A 21,252-nucleotide genomic window follows, 5' to 3' on the forward strand; every position below is an offset into this window, starting at 1 on the left:
ATAGCAGCAAGGGGCGAAACTATGCTCTTCTAAGGGTGGTCAATTGACCATCATTTGTCAAAAAGTTATATTGTATATATAGGTAAAATATTAAATTTTATTAAAGACATATAACATATATTGAACACCCTTTGTCGGAATTTTTTTTTTTTCTTTCAAGTTTGAACACCCTTGGAAAAATTTCTGGCTTCGCCACTGATAGTAGCATTTGTTCCCTTAAAATTAAGCTATGGAAGGACAAGGTTCCGATATCCTCGGGCTGGGCAAAACCCAGCATGTTAACCACTAACCAGGAATTAAGGCCGGTCCCGTTTAATGGGCAAGTTCGGGCCGATTTCTGGGTTAGACCAATCAGGGGCAGATGCACGCTTACCGAAGCAGTGTTACGCGATACCCTTCGTCGGAAAATTTTACTAAATATATGTATTTATACTGTATGAAAACGCATAAGTAGGAAAAAATAACATCACTTGACATAAATTAGGTCTTAGTGTGTTGGTTATGTGCTTAATTTTGCTCTAAGAAGTCAAAGGTTCTAACCTTAAGTGACACATTTTTCTTTTGCAAATATTAAACCAATAGACTAATTAATGCTATTTCTTGTCTAAAAGTATGATAATCAAAATTATATTCCAGTTCTTCTATAAATTTCGACACCGCTTACGAAAATTCCTGCGTACACCCCCGAGACCAACCCGTTTGCTATCCAAATCCTAGTGGTCTAACTAATTTAAATATACGTAGGATAAACCCATTAAGAATTTCAATCATGCCACTATACTCCTATATATCAAAATACATCAAGACAACAAAACATGCTTAGTTAAGCAGTAGTCACTTCAATTTAGTTAACAGCAAAAGAAAGGACACTTCTTTTGTATATATATTTGATAATACAGCAATTTGTCTGGCTCTTTAATAGAAGCAAATTTATTGCATTGTTCAACAAATGAAAACTCAATGACAATGTAATTGACCAGAATTCTATGATCTTATGAGATATTAACAGTATTATATGTTGAGAATCGGGTAACGGCAAGATCGAGGTGGATCTAAAGCAGGTTCAATTGAACCCACAACTTTCAGCTTGAGTCACTAATTCTTACATAAAAGACATTACATCGATTCTGAACCCATTGACTCTAAATCCTGAACTCGCCTCTGGTGCCAGAATTTGAGATTTATCGTTCCTATGGGATTGGAGAGCTAAGACCCTCTTGAGAAGACAATGACCTGAGAGTATGTTGTCTTCTTGAATAAGATAAAGATGGTTTCCTCTTGAATGACGGCCGCTTTTTGAGTTGATGCATAGTTCTCTTGGCGTACATTGATCGGAAAAATGGCGTTGCTCGCTCCTTTAACTTGAGAATAATAAAGAATAGAAGCCGATACATCAGAATGAGGGCGTATAATGCGAGTAAATCCCACCACTTGGAATGATCCAATGACAATTTGAACATATTTGTGATAACATCTTCCCCTTTTAGTTTCTCTCCACCAGGGATTAGTGGATCAAATACAAGTCCAATCATGTCATTCTTATATGCTCCCTGCAATTGTATCAATATATCATCATCAATGTACTTGTCAAAAATATTCTTTAATACGCGTAGAATATGCTACTAGTCTCCAATATGGACATAGCGATATAATTGATCAAAACCTCTATAGTACTACTACAACAACAAATCCAGTATAGTCCCACAAGTGGGGTCTGGGGAGGGTAGATAGTACGCGGACCTTACCCCTACAGTGAATGTAGAGAGACTGTTTCCAGTAAACCCTCAACACGAGGAAAAATGAGAAAAGAGCAGTAACAAATGCATCTTTATTTGTTACCTGTAAACCCCATGCCCCGTAACCAAGAAATGAAATCGGATAGCGCCAAATTGGCTTGGGAAGATCTGGCAGCAAACGGAAAAATCCAGCAGTCATCATCATGATTCCCTGTATACAGAAATATGGTGATGAGTGTAATTACTCGACAGCTATAGTATGATAAAATAAGATGAGAAGTAGTATTAAGCAGTTTGTACATACAAGCACGCCGGCTCCTGTTATGATTCCCATTAAGAAGTTTGGAACAAGTGAAGCTACAATCATCATGCAGCTCTCAACAACAGCGATACAACCAAAAAGATTTAGGACGAAAAACACATAACGAAAGAATCTAGCCCGAAACACCATGTAATAGGTTATGGTCCCGGTGATGAGTGAAACTGCAACTAAGAATGGAAATGAAGAGAGGAAGTTTGCTATTATGAAAGCTCCAACACCATAGTGCCCGTTAAGCCTTTCTTTGGTAAAAACCTGCAAAATGAGACATAATTCAGTCCTAAATTATTTCAAAATTCTTAACACAGTCCCAAAAAAAACTAATTGCCCTGCAGGCACGAAATAGCTGACCTATTTTTTACTTGGTAATCAAATAGGATGTTAAGTAGTTAAAGGGCAGTCGCTGCACTAAACTCCTGCTATGCGTGTGGTCCAAGGAAGAACCAGACCACAAAGGTCTATTGTACGCAGTCTTACCTTGCATTTCTGCAAGAGGTTGTTTCCACGGTTCGAACTCGTGACCTCGTGCTCACATGGCAGCAACTTTACCAGTTACGCCAAGGCTCTCCTTCATGTTAAGGGGTTAAGACTTAAGATAGTAGTAAATGATTGTTTACCTTCAATTCTTCTATGAAGGACGGAAAGCCTCCAATGGACATGAAAGTCATGTAGCCGGTGACAAAACCACCACAAGCTCCTCGAGCCAAGATTGCTGTGTAACTGGTGCCGACATCATAGAAGAGGGTACCAACAGCAATAGATACAATGATGTAAATTACTATGCGAGACCAATAATATCCCTTGTCTCTTGACATGTTTACAAATGATCTCCGCGTCAATGTTGAAAGTTGCTTTCCCCAACCAGCTTGACTTCCTTTTACTGTTTCAATCTCAACTCCTTGCTGCGAGCAAAGGATGAATTAGAGTGGCTTTAAAATGGAACAGTTTTAAAGCATGGAGCTACTAATATAAAGTTTTTGTACTTCTAACTCGAACTCTTCTATTTGATACTCATCAACATTAGTAAAATGTTCATAGTTTAGACAGCACAAAATGTTAATGTTTCAAGAACAACAACCTATACATTATGGAAACTGGTCCATCACATATTTCTATTAGATCTTGCAGCTTGTCAACAAATAGATTTTCTTCGCCATTTATGGGCAAGTGTAAGTCGAAATGCAACACTCACTGTCACCTTGCAAGTTGAGTAGCCAAGATTTCAGTAGTTTAGAAGAGAAAAGTAGTCAACATGAAAAGCAAATTACATTTAGAGCAGAGAGGTTTTTGCACACAAAAAACACTGATCAGACAAGTCTAAGGCAGTTCGACCCCCACCCCCAACCCTGACCGCACCCCCACTTGACACCAGACCCCTGACCGTGACGCGGCCAGGCCACCCCCTAGACCTCAACCCCAACCCCACCCCACCCCCTCTCCAGACCGTAACGCTACCTGAACCTCAACCCTTTATCACGAACCCACCAACCCCCGACAACGAACCTGACCCAGCCACCCCACCCTGTAGACGCTGACCCCCCCCCCTCCCCCCATCCCTGACCTTGACCCGCCACCAACGACCAGCATGTTATGCACGATGATTTGCATCCTACTGGTTTACCTATACTTGCATCTCTGAACAGCAGGAGCTCTTTAAATTGATGTTTATCATCATTAATAGAACGGTCATTGTCTACAAATATGTCAATGCTGTTAGAACGATAGAATAGGCATCCCTGATGAAAGCATTCTACAGGGCATTTTTAATGATTTTTTGTAGTCTGTCAACAAAATAGGACTGATATGGAAATTCTAGGCAAATATAAATCCAAATTCAGCTTTTGATGTCGCTTTGCAAGTTTAGTAGCCTATATTAGAATGGCAATCATTTAGAAGCATGTAAATTTTTACAATCAAAAACTATACATACTTGTTGATAGAATCCTACAGCACATTATTCAATGAGGTGAACAAATAAAATTGGTTTATAAGGAAATCAAATCAAAATACAGCACTTTATCTCACTTTCCTGATAGTGTAGCCTAAATTTCAGTTAAAAACAGCAGTTAAACTAAGGGGAAAAAAATACAGATGAAGAGTGGGTCGAGGAACTAACCGTGGCCAAGAGTTCTCGCATCCGTGACCTGGCCCTTGTAGCATATGCTGAGTGCTTATATTTGCTCGCAAGCAGTTCTTTAATTTCTGCTGTTGCCATATTCATTAAATAGTCACTCTTATGTGTTTCCTGCATCAGAAACAAAGATTATCTGGAGTATAAGCTGTTGAGAAAAGTATACACAATCTATATGATCCAAAACATGGACAGTACTGTCAAAGTTCTGAAATTACAATACCAGAAGTTTTAACTTAAAATTTTCCAGTTATATGACAATGAACTAGTTTGATGATGTGGAAAACACAAGGTGAAGGCTTTATGTGCCAGTGCTTCAGTTCATCAGAAAACTTGTGACATCCTAGGCGAATCTCACATCGACAAAACACAGGAGAGATGCAGGGTATATATTCAACGATCCTTAGGCCCTAGTGACGCGTTCTAAAGCCGTGCGAGCCTAGGCCCAAAGCGAACAATATCACTAGTGGTCTGGGCTGTTACCTATGGTATTAGAGCCACTCCGCATGTAACCTTGAACGATGGTGGTGCAAACCTCAGCGAGGACGGTGAGTCCCTAAGGGGAGTGTATGTGACACCCTAGGCAAATCTCACATCGACAAAACACGGGAGAGATGCTGGGTATATAAGTAAACATGTCTTAGACTCTAGAGATGCGTTTTAAAGTCATGCGGGTCTAGGCTACAAGCGGACAGTATCACTAGTGGATTGAGCTAGTACAAGACTACGGTTACAAAATCTAAATCCTGATACCTAACAGAAACAGCCATTTTCTTATTTGAAGTAAAAATTGACATACAAATAACATCCATCAGACACAGGAAAAGGATTAATAAGAGTGATTTCAAAAGGAGAAAGCATAGCTATAGTAGTATCATACCCGGAGTCGTTGTGAGCCTTTCAGTGTGGCTGTCACGACGTCAAAGTCCGAATTAACACAGCGTAAGAAATGATCGGATGGATTTCTCCTACTTGGACACGGAAACCCCGATTCAGCAAAGAACTGAAATATCAATATGTATAGATTAAATTCAATCTCATTAGATAGAAAACAAAAGACTTTGTAAAACATCTTGTAGTTATACAAATTTTATCACTCCATACCTGTACTGCAGATTTTGCTTCACCAAAATATACAGCCTCTCCACCAGACAACAGAAAGAGGTCATCAAACAATGCGAAAACTTCACTACTAGGCTGATGTATAGACGAAATAACCGTTCTTCCATCACGGGAAATATTTTTAAGAGCTTGAACAACAAAGAATGCTGAGGCACTGTCGAGACCAGTAGTAGGCTCATCAAGAAAAAGTATACGAGGTCGTACAAGGATTTCAAGTGCAATGCTTAGTCTCTTTTTCTCTCCGCCACTTATTCCTCTTAACTGCCAATTTCCTACCAGCCGATCAGCACAATCCCCTAACCCCATTTCCATTATTGTTCCCTCTACAATGTCGTTTACCTCTTCTTTCGTCATGCTAGTTGGAAGGCGCAGATGGGCTGAATACGTAATTGTTTCTCTAGGAGATAGAGTTCCCAACAGTGTATCCTCTTGAGTAACATAAGCCTGTAATATTCAGGCAGCTCATCAAAAGAAAATAAATAAGTATAACTTCTGCATTCAACTATGTAAACATTGTTTTCTCAGACGATGGTGTTCTTATCACATTCAAATCCGTTATCTAGAAAATGGTTCTGATAACGAAAATGTGGTTTTAGAAAGAAACAATCCGAAGGTTTATGTAATATTCTTATGTTTGTTGAGCATTTTGGAGATTTCTGTAACATTGACATGTTTATTAAGTCTCACTCGAGACAAACTGATAGAAAGAATTATGTTTTTCTTTTCTAGAAAATGCCATAGAATAACAAATCTCTGAGAATCTTGAGAAAACGACATGCTAGCTTTGACATCTGTTTTGGATGGTAAGAAGTTTCCATCTATTTTGGAGCAAAAGGAAGTAAGTGCATATATAGGAAATAGCACAAACTTCTATATGTCCTGCTTAAGTGAAAAAGGAACTCTGGCGAAGTTCAAACGCGCAAATGTTAGTGCCTAAAATGTGGTGTGGACAAATTAAAGGCTCAGTCAGAGTAACTTACAACAACACCATAGTCCAACCTCCTCTTCTTTCCATTGAGAAGGATATTTCCAGTCATCACCACATTTGTCGATAGTCTACCTGCAGTCCAAACCAAGCATGATTTAGCAAAGTGCAGATGTTATAATCACAAGAAGTGAATTTTCATTCTCAATTTCCCCCCTCTTTTTACACTCAGCACTAAACTAAGTATATGCGTTGGCGATGATATCAAATTAAGATTTGGTTGACAATTTACGCAGCACATGACTACCTGACTAGCATGCAAAACAATTCTACGAGAAACATCTTTAATTTGTAACTATCTTGAATCACATTGGTATGACAATGAAAAGTAGAAGTCGAAGAAGGAATTAGTGAAAACGGAGATGAACGTCCAAAAGGTATATAAGGCTAAGAGTATAGATATCAAGACATGACCAAAAGCAACTATACCTATTATTCAGAACCAAGGAGGTTAACTTAGCTGCAGTAGCCTTTTGACACAGAACTAGCAATGCGCGTCCCTCAAAAAATACATAGTCTATTATTTTGAGATTATTTCAAGCCGTTATAGGAACAACAACAACATGTGCTGTATAATCTTACATGTGGGGTCTGGGGAGGGTAGTGTATAGGCAGACCTTACCCCTACCTTGTGGAGATAGAGAGGTTGTTTCCAATAAACCCTCGGCTCAGGAAAGCATTTAAGTGGGATTTGATCCCTTGACCTTAAAGGCTTGAATAAGCAACCAAAACCAATGCTCGAATTCGCCTGTTATAGGAACAGGTTTACAGAAAGCATTCTCAAGACAAGAACTTTTGCAAACATTAGTTGTCTAGACCATGAACACCAATATTTATAAGTTCATGCTAAGTTTATGTTCGTACTCTGGTTTTACCTTTCTATCATCAAAACCATCTAAATTCACACCAGTACTAATTGTATCCTCCGTATTTCAGCAAAGGTCATAGATTACTTGTTGAGATTGTCAAATTCCAACCAACTTCAGGTTTTAATTGATAAACATAATCAATACTTTATTTTCACTGGACCACCAAGCCGATTGAAAACCTCGCAATTCAAAGTTCTATTTTGTTAAATGTAACTCACAATGATGAATGGAATGAATCTTACATCGGACCGGGATGAGATCCTCGTCTCCTTATAAGGCTTGGGCAATCCTACTCCGTTAGAGCTAGCTTTTTGGGATTGAATTATGCCCAAGGCTTATTTTGACATGATATCATAGTCAGGCCCGGGGTCGGTATGTTCCGCCAAAGAGGAGGCGGAATGCCCCCGGACCAATTGTTGGGGTTGGGGGGGGGGGGTGGAAATACTCCCGGTCCATGATTTTGCACGTTCCAGACCGGACAGTGGAACCCCGACAGAGAATGCCCGTATAAGCCTTGGGCAATCCTCGTACTTTCGAGCTAACTTTTGGGTATGAGTTCGGCCAAGGCTTATTTTGAGAATGAACAGACTAACAGTTTTCCAGCAATGGATCCATTTTTATCTAACATGACTAAACCTAACACAAACAACATCATTAAATGTGAAAAATACAGGTTTCCATTGTTCTTATTTTCCAGATAATATGAATATTAGACCCATTTATTTAGAATTTTGTCAATTTTTAAGTATAAAACAGAGTTATAGGTATGGGCTAGCGAGAGACAAAGTTTAATGAACTGTCCCTCTCTATCTAACTACCCTTGCCGACATTTAGCTAGCGTTTGGCAATAGATTTTAAATTTGTTTTGAAAAATTTGATTTGGGTTAAGTTTGATTTGAAGATGAAAATATGTTTGGACATACGTTTTCAAAATATATTTTCCAACTTTATTTTGGAAAAACATGTATATAATTCCCGAGTTTTGGGATTTTGACCCAAAATCAGCAATTGGGGTGATTTTGGAATTTGGGGTTTGGGATTTGGGATTTTGCCAATTGGGAAAACTCTATGGCCAAACATGAGTTTTAAAAATAAATTCCAAATTTATTTTGACAAAACTCACGGCCAAACGGGGCCTTAATTAAAGCTATCATTTACTTTAGTCAATACATTATTTACATACATATCTGCCATAATAACCCAATAATAGATAGGTTTATTCCAAATTTTTCACATTCTCGAACAAGGATAAAATTGCGTTCGTGAGTCCTATAGATCACGGGTTCGAGCTGTGAAAGCAGTCACTAATGCTTGCATTAAGATAGGATGTCTACATCACATTTCTTGAGGTTGGGATCTTCCCCGGACCTTACATAAATACGGGCAGTGGCAGAGGCAGAATCTCCACGAAGGGGGTTCAAAAAAAAATTGTAGCTCTTGGGAATTGAACCTATGACCTTAGAAAGGTTTTGAACCCCCTTAAGCACTAATCCACACTTTTAGGTTGTGTTAAAGGGGTCCAAAACTTAATATATAGAGTTAAAAAACAGATTTTGCCTTATATACACAGTGTAATTTTTAAGCGAAGAAGGTTCGAGTGAACCCCCTTTCGCCCTTGAATACGGGATGCCTTGTCCACCGGGCTGCCCTGCCCTTTTCTTGAACAAGACATGGACAGTCAAGTAAGCAAGAAAATAGAAAACAAAATAGGAAAATTAAAAATTAAAAAAATGCAAACAAAAACAAAAAATACCAAACATGTTCAAGAAAAGTGGAGGAACTCAAGTCTGTGGCCTAAAAAACAGATTTCGTCCTCCCTCCTCAAGTCTTGGTAGGCGGAGTTGCCTAAATATATATTAGTGAAAAACAACAAGTATCAAGTAAAATAATCGATTGGATCGGACACCATCAAAAGATAGTCCGGCGCACTAAGTTCTGAAGAAGGACCGGACAACAAGAATTTATCGTACGCAGCCTTACTCTATATTTCTGCCATGATCTCCTGGTCACATGGCAACAACTTTACCAGTTTGCCAAGGCCCCCTTCTGGATCGGACACCATCATTATTATAAAAAGTTTAAGAAGTAGAGTAAAAACCTGCTAAAGTATCAAGAAGTGTAGATTTTCCAGAACCAGAAGGACCCATAATAGCCATAATTCTACCAGGTTCAGCATAACCACTTAAACCATGTAGCAACTTCTTTGTTGGTCCATGTCCAAAATTTGGTAACATTACTGTTAAATCTTCCCATACTAAATATGCAACTCCTTGTTTATGCATTACTCCTTTCTCAATATCTCCACGTCCATTTGTCACTTCTATCTCCATCCCATCCATCTGTAAAAAACAACAACAAAAAAAAAAAAAAAAAACAGTACCCTTTGGACTATATATGGACAAGATTGCTTTGCTATGAAATGATGACTCTAATCAGTACATATTTTTTTTTCAGTTAAACTTTCCAAAAAAGTGCAACTCTAATATTTTTGCATCTCTGTGTATATATGATTTTGAATATATTTTTGGAGTTAGATAATGGACATTATTGCAAAGGTTTATGTCAAAAAGATAGGTGGGAGGTAAGGGAATTAAATGTGATGGGGTCCAATTTACTACTACTACTACTACAATGCATGCAGGTTACGGTTGCAATAAAGATATTGTTGCCGCCTAGGCTATGACTTTATCATTACTTCCTCCGTCTTAAATTATGTGTTATATTTCTCTTTTACACGACATTTAAGAAATATTAATTAGAAGGAACTTTTGACTATTTTATCCTTATTTATTTATTTCTTAAAATATAATAATCAGAGGTAAATTCAGAATTTTAAGTTTATGAGTTCCTATATAAATCTTAAGTTAATATACAATAATAATTGAATTAACGGACGGGGTTCCAAGCTAAATATTCTTATATATTTAATGAATTTTTCTATACAATTACCGGATCTAAACAAAAGTTATTGGGTTCACGAAAATCCGTAACTAATGCACTGGATACGCCCCTGGATATAATCTATCTTTATTGAATATTTATTCTATTTACGTGTCATTTCATCTTTAAGGAACAATTACTACTAAGTACTAAGAGTAAAATGAGAAAAACTAATTAAGTTTGTTTTGAACTTTTAAAATAACAAATAATTTGAGATAACTATTTTTAAAAATCACGACAGATAATTTGAGGAGTACTATTTAGAGTATTATTTAGTTTTCTTTTGAGTCTATGATTTTTGAGATTGTTTTATTACTTGTCCATTTATTGGTCCATTATTTTCCGTGATGTGTGCTTGCAACTACAATTTTAAATGAAATATAAATGCTGCCAATGACTGATGAAAAAGATGGCACGTGTCATTTCGGTGGATCTAGAAATACCTTTTTCATGTTATAATACAATACATTTTGTTGATATTTCTTTAATGATTAATATGTGTACCCTTATTAACCTTCATTATTATAAGTAGAATCAGAAAAGAAAAAAAGAAAAGGAAGAGAAAATGATGCTTCCTCTTATATTTTTATTACTTACTTCTTAAGGTTTTTGCGTGTTTTTTCAAAAGAAATTTAACAATCTTAATCATAAAAGTATTTATCTAACCAATTTGTATTTCTCCTTGCATGTTTTTTAAGAAAGAAATTTAACAATCTTCATCATAAAAGTATTTATCTGGGCTTTATTAAAAATATCCAGATTTACAACTGGTAATTGAAAAATAGCCACAGTTTTAAAAGTAATCAAAATTTAGCCAGTTTTTCATGTAAAGATAAAATATGAACAAAAACACTCTTAAAATCCAGAAATATTCCAGCATAATATGCTGGAATTCGAATTTTTTACATATGAGATTCCAAAAAAATGTATTGGAGTTCCAGCATAATATGCTGGAAGTTTAAAAGCAGGAGCTCCATAATCTACTCCCTTCGGTCCAAAATAAGTGCTTTTTTAGCTGTTTTCACACAGATTAAGAAATTCACCTTTTAACATTAATTAGCAATAAAATTGACCATATTAACCTTTACTATCTCTTCACATAAACACTCCTAGCACATACTCCAACACTATTAACTCCAAGGGGAATGTAGGAAAAAAATAATTAATTCATTCTTGAAATCTGAAAAAATCACTTATTTTGGACCGCAAAAAAAGGCCAAAAAATCACTTATTTTGGACAGGAGGGAGTAGTAAATTATACTGGAACTTTCCTTGTGCTGGAGTTCCAACATAATATGCTGGAAGTTTATACGTATGAGCTTCATAATCCGGCATATTATGCTGGAACTTTCCGTGTTTCGGCAAAATAGTGGCTATTTTTCAATGACTTTGCAAACGCTGGATATTTTTTGATTATCAGTCCGAAAAATGACTAGACCGTGCTATTTATCTAACCATTTGTGTTTCTCCTTGCATGTTTCACTTAATGAAATTGCGCTAGTTAGGACAACAAATCATAGATTTCAAAAATAATAATAAATGACTTTTTATTTTTGTAACACGTCAAAATGTTTCGATACTAATTTAATTTGACAAAACAACTACCCTAGCTTGAACTAAACAACTACTCTAGTATCGAAGAAAATGATATAAAAAATGTAATTCTAGCTTGACCTATGTGAACTAATTTAATTTTGGTCCAACACGTATTTCTGACTTAAGCAAAGTCAGACCGAAACCTCAACTTAAAAAGGCCGTCGCTAGCTGCAAGAACTTTAAAAGGCTTCAACTTCAAGTCAATTTTTTTTATGAGTAAAAAAACTTCCTTATAAACTTAATATAGTCCAACCTCTCTACAACAGATTTATTTGTTCCGATATTTTTTGGCTACTATAGTGAGATGCTTCTTTACCTAAAAAATACGAGTAACAATTAAATTTAATTTGTGATTTTAAAGATACATGATTTAGTTCAATACCAATTAATAATCAAGAAATATAAGGTATAGATGAAGGAAAGTAAGCAAGACCAAACCAGTAGATAAACTAGTAGGCAGTAGTGACCTCGAGGTGAACCAAGAACAATAAAGCAAGAACGGGAAAGATAAAAGGGACAATTCAGATGAGCTAAGAGCAAAAAGTAGAGAGTATATTCTTTTGTCAATGATTAGATGATGTTACAAATATGGGGTCCCCTTTATATAATATGGGATCCCTAAATAAGGTACATTTTTTTATAGTAAGGAATATCACTGGTACTACTGTCTAACTGCCTAGTACGGAATAGTACAATCGTATTCCGGGATTTGCGCCATGATCTTGGGGACATGGCGAGAATCTTGTCCTTCTGTAACAAACTTACAATGGCACTATCTCGGAGTCGGACATGATTGGCCCTGATATTTCTCGTGTACTTCGATCCTAGGGCATTGCATTCTGTCTTCGAGCTGGAGTCTTGCCCATCGAGCTCGAACTCGACCTTACCTGAAACCTTGCTTAAAGCAACCCCCCGAGCCTGGGAAATCGGGCATACCTGATTTCGATCGTATACAGATAGTCCCCGCATTTCTTAGAATAAAAATGAGAAGAAACGACTTGATTCTCGATCCTTCAACGTCGCGATCATGATGTCCATCTCGTGACGTCAGCAGCTGAAGTGACTGAAGGGTCGCGTCTGCACAGTTTTCCATGGCCATTAATTGGAGGCGACTGAAGGTCGACTATTCGACTTCTCTAACACGCTTAAGTGGCCCTTATAAATAGACCAGCTTCACCATTTTACAAACTTTACTTCTTTAATCATTTTCAAAATCTCATTAGCTCCATCATTCTCTTTAGTTTGCCTTTGCTTTCATCATCAACCCTTTCTCTTTGAATTTCTACACCATAATGGTTAAAACATCTAAGACTGTTCCCCAACAAGAAAAAGTCTCTTCGTCATCGCGGCCGTCCAGAAGTAAACCGGTGATGCCACCTCGCATCGAGGAGTGCATTCCCCCACCGTGAGAAATAACATCCGATTTCAAGATTGATAAACCTGTGTCGATACCAGGACGGTGCGAGCCCATGTCTCGATACATCTGTTTGATAACCAAAGATGAGCTCGAGCAAGTGAAAAAGGACTGCAACTGGGAGAACAAGGATGTGGTCATCCCTTCCCCGGAAGAGGACATCACTACTCACAAAGTGGGGTACTTAAGCGTGTATACTTAATCATTCACGCTGGATCCTGCTGACCTAACTTTGGGTCCCATAGATCTAGTTATCCTTGATTTTGGCTAGCAATACCAAGTGACGCTTGCCCAAATCTACCCCTCATTCTGGCGAATCGTCAATCTGATTCGATACTTATTGAGCCAGGTCGAGGGGATGCCTTTTACGCTCGACCATCTGATCAGGCTGTATAGCCCTCGCCTTTCTCGAGGTGGCCTGATAAAGCTGCAACACCGATCCTCAAAATCTTTCTTCTCCAGTATCGATGAGGACAAAGACCGAGGATGGATGAGCCAGTTTGTCTGAGTCAGGACCTCTAACCTGATTCCTGCTGAGAGGATGCCATTCCCCGAGGAATGGAACATGAAGTGTACGTACATGTTTATTGATAGTGACTTTTATACCCAATTTTCCCTTCTCTTCCTCGACCTTATCTTTTTCTCGGTCTGACCCCTTTCCGCTAGTGTAGTTGTTGCTTGGTTTCCTAGTGCGGTCCTAGATCTCGAAGGTTGGGTCCGAAAATTGGCCTCTACTTCTTTGTACGCGGAGCACAACTGGTGTGACTTCATCTTTATGCAGGCCTCAGAGACGTCATTGACATGCGACCTCCCCCACCTGGTGAAGAAGAGACGCCAAAGCCTCCCAAGGAAAAGAAAAGAAAGAGGAGTTCGCCTGCAAATTCCCCAAAGCCAAAGAAAAGCAAAGCTCGAAAGCCCAAGGCTGACACCGTGGCCTTATCTCCGGATACGGCCCAACGTCTTCAGGATCAGGAAGAAGAGGGAGAAGATGACGACTGCCTGTTGAGGATCTGATGCTTCGAAGGCCGCTGAACCGATGGCGACAGAGGCGGTTCGAACCGAAGAAATTTTAGAGGGGAGCTCGAGCAAAGTCCCCGAGTCATTAAGTGGAAAAGGCATGCCTTGCCTCGGGGGGGGGGCATGGTGGATGAGCTCGAAGAGCCTAACTTCGAGGCTCTTCAAAGACAAGATAATATCCCAACAGAACCACTTGGGGTAATCAACATAGACGACTCGCCGCAGGGCCCGGTCTTCTCCGAAGGGAAATTTCGAGATGCCCATGCCATGGGGACTCCATTGTGGGAACGACCCATGAAAGGAATGATATTTTTGAGAGTGTCTTGCGGGGATCGAACAAGGTCCTGATCCTGATGCCTCATTTATTTTTTAGGAGGCCGAAAAGCTTCTCAAACAAGTAAGTTTTGTCTTTCGTTACTTCAAGTTTAATCTTCATCTTTCTAAGTCTGATTTCTTTTCCTTGTGAGAATGCCGTGTCACTTCACCGACGAGCATTTGCCAAATCTCGGACTGAGCTTTCCCGATGCGAAGCCGAACTAAAGAAGCTCGTAGATGAGAGGGACATCCTTAAGATCCTCTATGTCAAAAAAGAGGGGGAGATCAGCAATCCCCGAGTTGAATTGACGAAGGCTTGTCAAGAACAGACCGAGCTCATTGAAAAGGTAATATAGCCTTTGAGGGTCTGCTATGCACTTGCTTTTTTTGATGACTAATACTTTAATTTCGCCTCATATGAAGGAGGCCGAAACCCTTGGGTGGAGACAAGGTATGGACTGTCTCGCCTCAGAGAAAGATACTCTTTGGGAGCAGCTGGCTTCAATCGAACGCCAGCTTCAAAGCGTAAAGGAGGAAAGCCTGGCTCGAAACCGCAAAATTGAAGAGCTCTAGGCTAAATCCGCTATTGAGCTTGCCAAGGCTAAATATGAAGCAGAGGCGTTTATATCTTTGTACCGAGCTGACACTGAAGCAGCTAACACTCGGGCAAAAGAGATCTCTGCTGCGGCCGAAGTTAAGCTATCATGTGCACTCATTTTGAAAGTAAATTATGTGTTCCGAGGCCTTAAAAGCCTCTTTTTGTCTTACCAAGATTTGCGTGCGCAGTCCGGGCACATTTCCGGAAAGCTTTTATGTGAAATCTAAGTAAAATAAGGAAATTGGATTTTAATATTGATTAAAGTGGACTTTGGTCAACATTCTTGGTAAACGGATCCGGACCCGTAATCGGACGATCCCCTAGGGTCCATAGTAAAATATGGGACTTGGGCATATGCCCGGAATTGAATTCCAAGGTCCCAAGCACGCTAAAAGAATTTTTTAAAGAAAATTATTTGCTGGAAAATATAAAGGCGTTTAGAAATGAAATAATGCATTTTCTTGATGGTATCGGACCCATATTTTGGTTTCTGAGCCTAATACAAGTTTAAAATAATAATTTAGTCGAAAATCTGTGAAGTTTGGTAAGAATCAGAGTTCGTTTGGTATAAATCGGACTTTTATTTGAGAAATATGGAAATTTTGATGTTCTTAAGGAATTACATGAATCTAAGGTTTAATTCGTAGTTGTTGATGTTATTTTAATGATTTAATTGCACGAGAAAGTCCGTATGATATTTTTAGACTTGCGTGCATGTTTGGTTTGGATCCTCGAGGGCTCGGATGAGTTTTGGATAGGCTACCGGTGAATGGGACTTAGGAAATTTTAGCTCGTATCTGGTATTTTTGCCTGGGCCTCTGGTCTCGCAATTGCGAGATCAGGCTTCGCAAATGCGAAGTTCTCAGGCTTCGCAAATGCGAAGTTCTCAGACTTCGCAAATGCGAAGTTCTCAGGCTTGGGAAATGCGACCCAGGCGTCGCAAATGCGAACCAAGCCTGGGCAGGCCCTCTTCGCAAATGCGAGCATTGGGTGGGAATTGCAAAGCATGCCCATCGCAAATGCGATGTTTTCCTTCACAATTCCAGAGATGACAGGATTCAAAAGGGGTTCGCAATTACGAACCCTGGTCGCAATTGCGACATCTGAGACTTGCTAAATGTGATTTTTGATGGGATTTCATCCATTTTTCAAACTCTTTCAAACCCTAAACTCTCTTGGGCAATTTTTCAAAGAAAGATTCTTCTCCAAATCATTAGTAAGTAATTTTTAACTTGTTTTCTTCAGTCTAAAACATTTTTTTACATGATTTCATTTCAAAATCGAGGGGTTTTCATGGGAAATTGGGTGTTTTTTGGGAAAAATTAGGATTTTTAAATTTTGGGGATTTGGACCTCGATTTGAGGTCCGATTTTAAAACTAATTACATATTTGAGTTCGTGAGTGAATGGGTGATCGAGTTTTTGGTTTGAACTTCGGATTTTGACCAAGCAGGCCCGGGGTCGATTTTTGACTTTTTTGGGGAAACAATGGGAAACCTATTTTCATGCATTAGAATTGATTTATTTAGCATATGTTAATGTTATTAAGTACATTGTGACTAGATTCAAGCGAATTGGAAGTAGAACCGAGGGGTAAAGCAGTAGTTAAGGCTTAATTTGTTCGTATAATCGAGGTAAGTATTTGGCCTAACCTTAGCTTGGGGGAATATGAGTTGTAGTCTTATTTGCTATGTGTTAAGGGTTGAGTACGACGTATAGGTGTGGTGACGAGTATCTATACGTTGATGTCAAGCATGCTCGTAAGTCTTATACTATGATTGTTGTGACTCTGTTATGTATTGTCCATGCTTAATATGATGATTATAAATGTTGAACAAGACTTATGAAAGTATTCTTGGTAATTGACCAAGAATTCTTGGTAACTTGAGCATTGGCTCAAGTTGAGACTTATGTTGTGAAGGGATGGTGGAAACGAGATGAGATATATTGTTGATTCCTTTGCCCGGATGTTATTGTTACGATATTGTTTCCCTTGTCGGGATGTTATCGTTTATGATATTATTTCCCTTGCCGGGATGTTATTGCTTATGATATTGTTTTCCTTGCCGGGATATTGTTGTTATACTATTGTTCCCTTACTGGGATTCTTTGTGGTTGGTGTTGATTTGTATATTGGGATCGGGTTGCATGCCGCAACAATATTATATAGGATCGGGTTGCACGCCGCAACAAGTAGTAATAAGGGTGGACATGCAGGGTCGAGTTGCACGTCGCAACATTATTATATGATTGGGATCGGGTTGCACGCCGCAACATTATTATATGATTGGGATTGGGTTGCACACCGCAATAGTATTATATTATTGGGATCGGGTTGCACGCCGCAACAAGAAAAAATAAAAGTGAATATTGATTCTTATGGTGAGAACGAGAGTAAAATCACGAAGGGTGATGCCGTGCACTTGTTACTGTTTCCTTATTCTTGCTGATATGAAATTATGGTGTCCGTTATGCTTCTCTACTGAAATTCTGTTAGTACTTGCTATTCCCCGCAACATGTTTCCCCTTCCCATCTTTAACTGCTAGTTTCTGTTATCATTATTTGTCGTATATGATTTAACTGCACAGGTTTATTTGGTAGTCTTGTCCTAGCCTCGTCACTACTTCGCTGAGGTTAGGCTCGACACTTACCAGCACATGGGGTCGGTTGTGCTGATACTACACTCTGCACTGTGTGTAGATCCTAGTGCTGAAGCATTTGGACCACAGTGAGGTTGTTACCTTCAGTCCAGCGGAGACCCGAGGTAGTCTTGCAGACGTCTGCAGGCCTTGACGTCCCCTTCTATCATATTTCCTTATGTTCTTACTTATTTCAGAGACATACATGTAATTTTCTTTATTCAGACCCTATTTGTAGTATTTTTAGATAGTCCGTGATATTGTGACACCAGTTTTGGGTGGAGTTGTATTTTGGATTTCATACCAGTATTTAGTTAAATTGTTGAATTTCGTCTTCTGTTGATCATATGTTAACTTGTGATATTGTTAAAATATAAGGGAAAAAAGGGTAATAAAATTTGTAATTGTCGGCTTGCCTAACTTTCAATAGTAGGCGCCATCACGACTCCCGAGGGTGGGAAATCCGGGTCGTGACAAGTTGGTATCAGAGCTCTAGGTTGCTTAGGTCTCACAATTCACGAACAAGCTTAGTAGAGTCTGAGGGATCGGTACGGAGACTTATATGTTTATCCCCTAGAGGCTTACAAATTTTAGGAAAACTTCACATATATTCTTCTCTATTGTGCGACTTGATTTCTTAATGCTAATTGAACTTCTACTCTGTTCTTTTGTAGATGGCGAGAACACGTGCTACTTCATCCGCTGATCAGCAGCCCAAGCCCCTAGTGGCAGTTCCTACGAGAGGCAGAGGATGAGGCCGAGGCCGTGCTAGAGGCCTAGGTAGGGGCAGGGCTCAGCCTAGATCAGCATCACCAGCAGCGGAGCCTTAGATAGAGTTTGAGGAGGAGGCTCCATCCCAGACCGTTCCAGCATGGCCAGCTCAGGTCCCAGAGGGGTTCATCGCCAACCCGGTACTTCAGGATGCTTTGGTCTGTCTAGTGGGCCTTATGGAGAGCGTCACTCAGGCAGGCATATTTCTTGTAGAACCAACTATCTCTCATGATGGAAGAGGAGCCCAGACTCCTGCTACTCGCACTCCGGATCAGATGACTCCCCAGTATCAGACTCCAGCAGCTCAGCCAGTTGGAGTAGTTCAGTCGGGTGTTGTGGCACTGATCGATGAGGGGCCAGATATGTCCGCTGATGCCTTGTGGAGGTTGGACAGGTTCACCAAGCTTTTTACTACCACTTTTGGCGGTACATCTTCTGAGGATCCCCAGGATTATTTGGACAGATGTCATGAGGTTCTACGGAACATAGGGATAGTGGAGACCAATGAGGTCGACTTTGCTGCTTTTTGTCTGTCAGGTTCCGCCAAGACTTGGTGGAGAGATTTTTGTTTGGCTATACTAGCTGGGTCACTGGCTTTGACTTGGGATCAGCTCTCTTAGCTCTTTCTTGAGAAGTTTCTTCGTGTCACTCAGAGGGAGAACTATCGGAGGCAGTTTGAGCGTCTCCAGCAAGGTTTTATGACCGTCACTCAGTATGAGACCAGATTTATTGACTTGGCCTGTCATGCTCTTCTTATACTTCCCACCAAGAGAGAGAGAGTGAGGAGGTTCATTGAGGGACTCGTTCAACATATTCGATTATAGATGGCTAAGGAGATGGGAAGCGAGATTTCTTTTCAGGATGCGACCAATATAGCTAGGAGAGTTGAGATGGTTTTATCACAGGGGAGTGGTCAGGGGTTTGACAAGAGGCCCTGTCATTCTAGCAGTTTCAGTGGTGCCTCGTTTGGAGGCAGGGATTCTTTTGGTAGGGGCCATCCTTCTAGGTCATTTCATTCAGCACTACAGGCATCTCATGGAGCTTTAGGGGGGCGTGGTTCTTATGTACCTCCTTTAGGATAGCCAGCTCCTATCAGAGCACCTCCTCTTCAGAGCTATTCTCATGGTCAGCCGGTCCATCAGGGTTAGTATCAGTTTTCTTAGCTGCAACACTCAAGTAGATGCTTTGAGTGCGGTGAGTATGGTCATATCCGGAGGGCTTGTCCAAGATTAGTGGGTGTTCAGTCGTAGCATCAGGGTTCCCGTGCCATAGTTCAGGCACCGGGTGTTCTACCACCCACTCAGCCAACTAGAGGTGGAGGTAGAGGTTCTAGAGGTGGAGGTAAAGGTATTAGAGGTGGAGGTCAGGCCACTAGAGGTGGAGGCTAGCCAGCAAGAGGTCATACAAGGGATGTAGTTCAGAGTGGTGGGGCCCAGCCTTGATGTTATGCTATTCCAGCCAGGCTCGAGGCTGAGGCCTCCGATGCAGTTATCACAAGTACTGTTCTGGTTTGTAGTAGAGATGCTTCATTTTTATTAGATCCAAGGTCTACATACTCCTATATGTCATCTTATTTTGACCTCTATTTGGTCATGCCTAGTGATTCTTTGAGTGCTCATGTATATGTGTCTATATCGGTGGGTGATTCTATTGTGGTGGATCATGTCCATCATTCATGTATAGTTGTGATTGGGGGTCTTGAGACCCAAGTAGATCTGTTACTTTTGGATATGGTTGATTTTGATGTCATATTGGGGACGGACTGGTTATCACCTTACCACGCTAGCTTGGACTGTCATGCCAAGACTGTGATCTTAGCCTTGCCGGGTTTACCTCGTTTAGAGTGGAGAGGGACTCCTGGTTATTCCACCCATAGGGTTATCTCATATATGAAGGCTCGGCGTATGGTTGAGAAGGGATGTTTGGCCTATTTGGCGTATGTTCGTGATTTTAGTGCCGAGGTTCCTTCTATGGATTATGTGCCTGTTGTTCGTGAGTTTCCAGAGGTATTCCCTTCAGACCTACCGGGGATGCCACCCGACAGAGATATTGACTTTTGCATTGATTTGGCTACGGGCACCCAGCCCATTTCTATCTCGCCATATCGTGTGGCCCCGCCAGAGTTGAAAGAATTGAAAGAACAGTTGCAAGACCTACTTGATAAAGGCTATATTAGACCTAGTGTCTCACCTTGGGGTGCGCCGGTGTTGTTCGTTAAGAAGAGGGACAGATCAATGAGGTTGTGTATAGATTATCGGTAGTTGAACAAGGTCACAATCAAGAATAAGTATCCATTGCCAAGGATTGATGATTTGTTTGACCAGCTTCAGGGTGCCCAAGTGTTTTCTAAGATTGATTTGAGATCTGGCTACCATCAGTTAAAGATTAGGGCATCTGATGTCCCTAAGATAGCTTTTTGCACTCGGTACGGGCATTATGAGTTCTTAGTGATGTCATTCGGGTTGACAAATGCCCCAACAGCTTTCATGGACTTGATGAACCAAGTGTTCAAGCCTTACTTGGATTCCTTCATGATAGTCTTCATTGATTATATTTTGATCTATTACCACAGCCGGGAGGAGCATGAGCAGCATCTTCGAGTCGTTCCCCAGACTTTGAGGGACAGTTAGTTATATGCTAAGTTTTCGAAATGTGAGTTTTGGTTGAATTCAGTTGCATTCCTGGGTCATGTTGTATCAGTAGAGGGTATTCAGGTGGATCCTAAGAAGATTATGGCAGTCAAGGACTGGCCTAGACCCGCATCAACTACAGAGATCCAGAGTTTCTTGGGTTTGGCAGG

The 21,252-nt window shown here is 40.0% G+C and overlaps 1 protein-coding gene across 2 annotated transcripts; it reads right to left on the reverse strand.

Moving 5' to 3' along the window:
* Positions 1–843: 843 nt before the first annotated feature.
* LOC104249071 (ABC transporter G family member 15-like) lies at positions 844–9,637 on the reverse strand. Of its 2 annotated transcripts, none has more exons than XM_009805444.2 (9): positions 9,261–9,637; positions 6,289–6,368; positions 5,291–5,752; positions 5,067–5,189; positions 4,172–4,300; positions 2,673–2,957; positions 2,041–2,310; positions 1,840–1,947; positions 844–1,550 (listed from the first exon to the last, which is right to left on the reverse strand). In XM_009805444.2, the coding sequence occupies exons 1-9, from the start codon at positions 9,499–9,501 to the stop codon at positions 1,191–1,193; spliced, it is 2,058 nt and encodes a 685-aa protein (XP_009803746.1). In that variant the 5' UTR covers positions 9,502–9,637; the 3' UTR covers positions 844–1,190. The 2 variants fall into 2 exon arrangements, with proteins under 2 accessions (XP_009803746.1, XP_009803748.1); XM_009805446.2 differs by lacking the exon at positions 9,261–9,637 and adding an exon at positions 7,405–7,476.
* Positions 9,638–21,252: the final 11,615 nt, after the last annotated feature.

Source organism: Nicotiana sylvestris, chromosome 11, assembly GCF_000393655.2.
Source record: "Nicotiana sylvestris chromosome 11, ASM39365v2, whole genome shotgun sequence".
Taxonomy (NCBI): domain Eukaryota; kingdom Viridiplantae; phylum Streptophyta; class Magnoliopsida; order Solanales; family Solanaceae; genus Nicotiana; species Nicotiana sylvestris.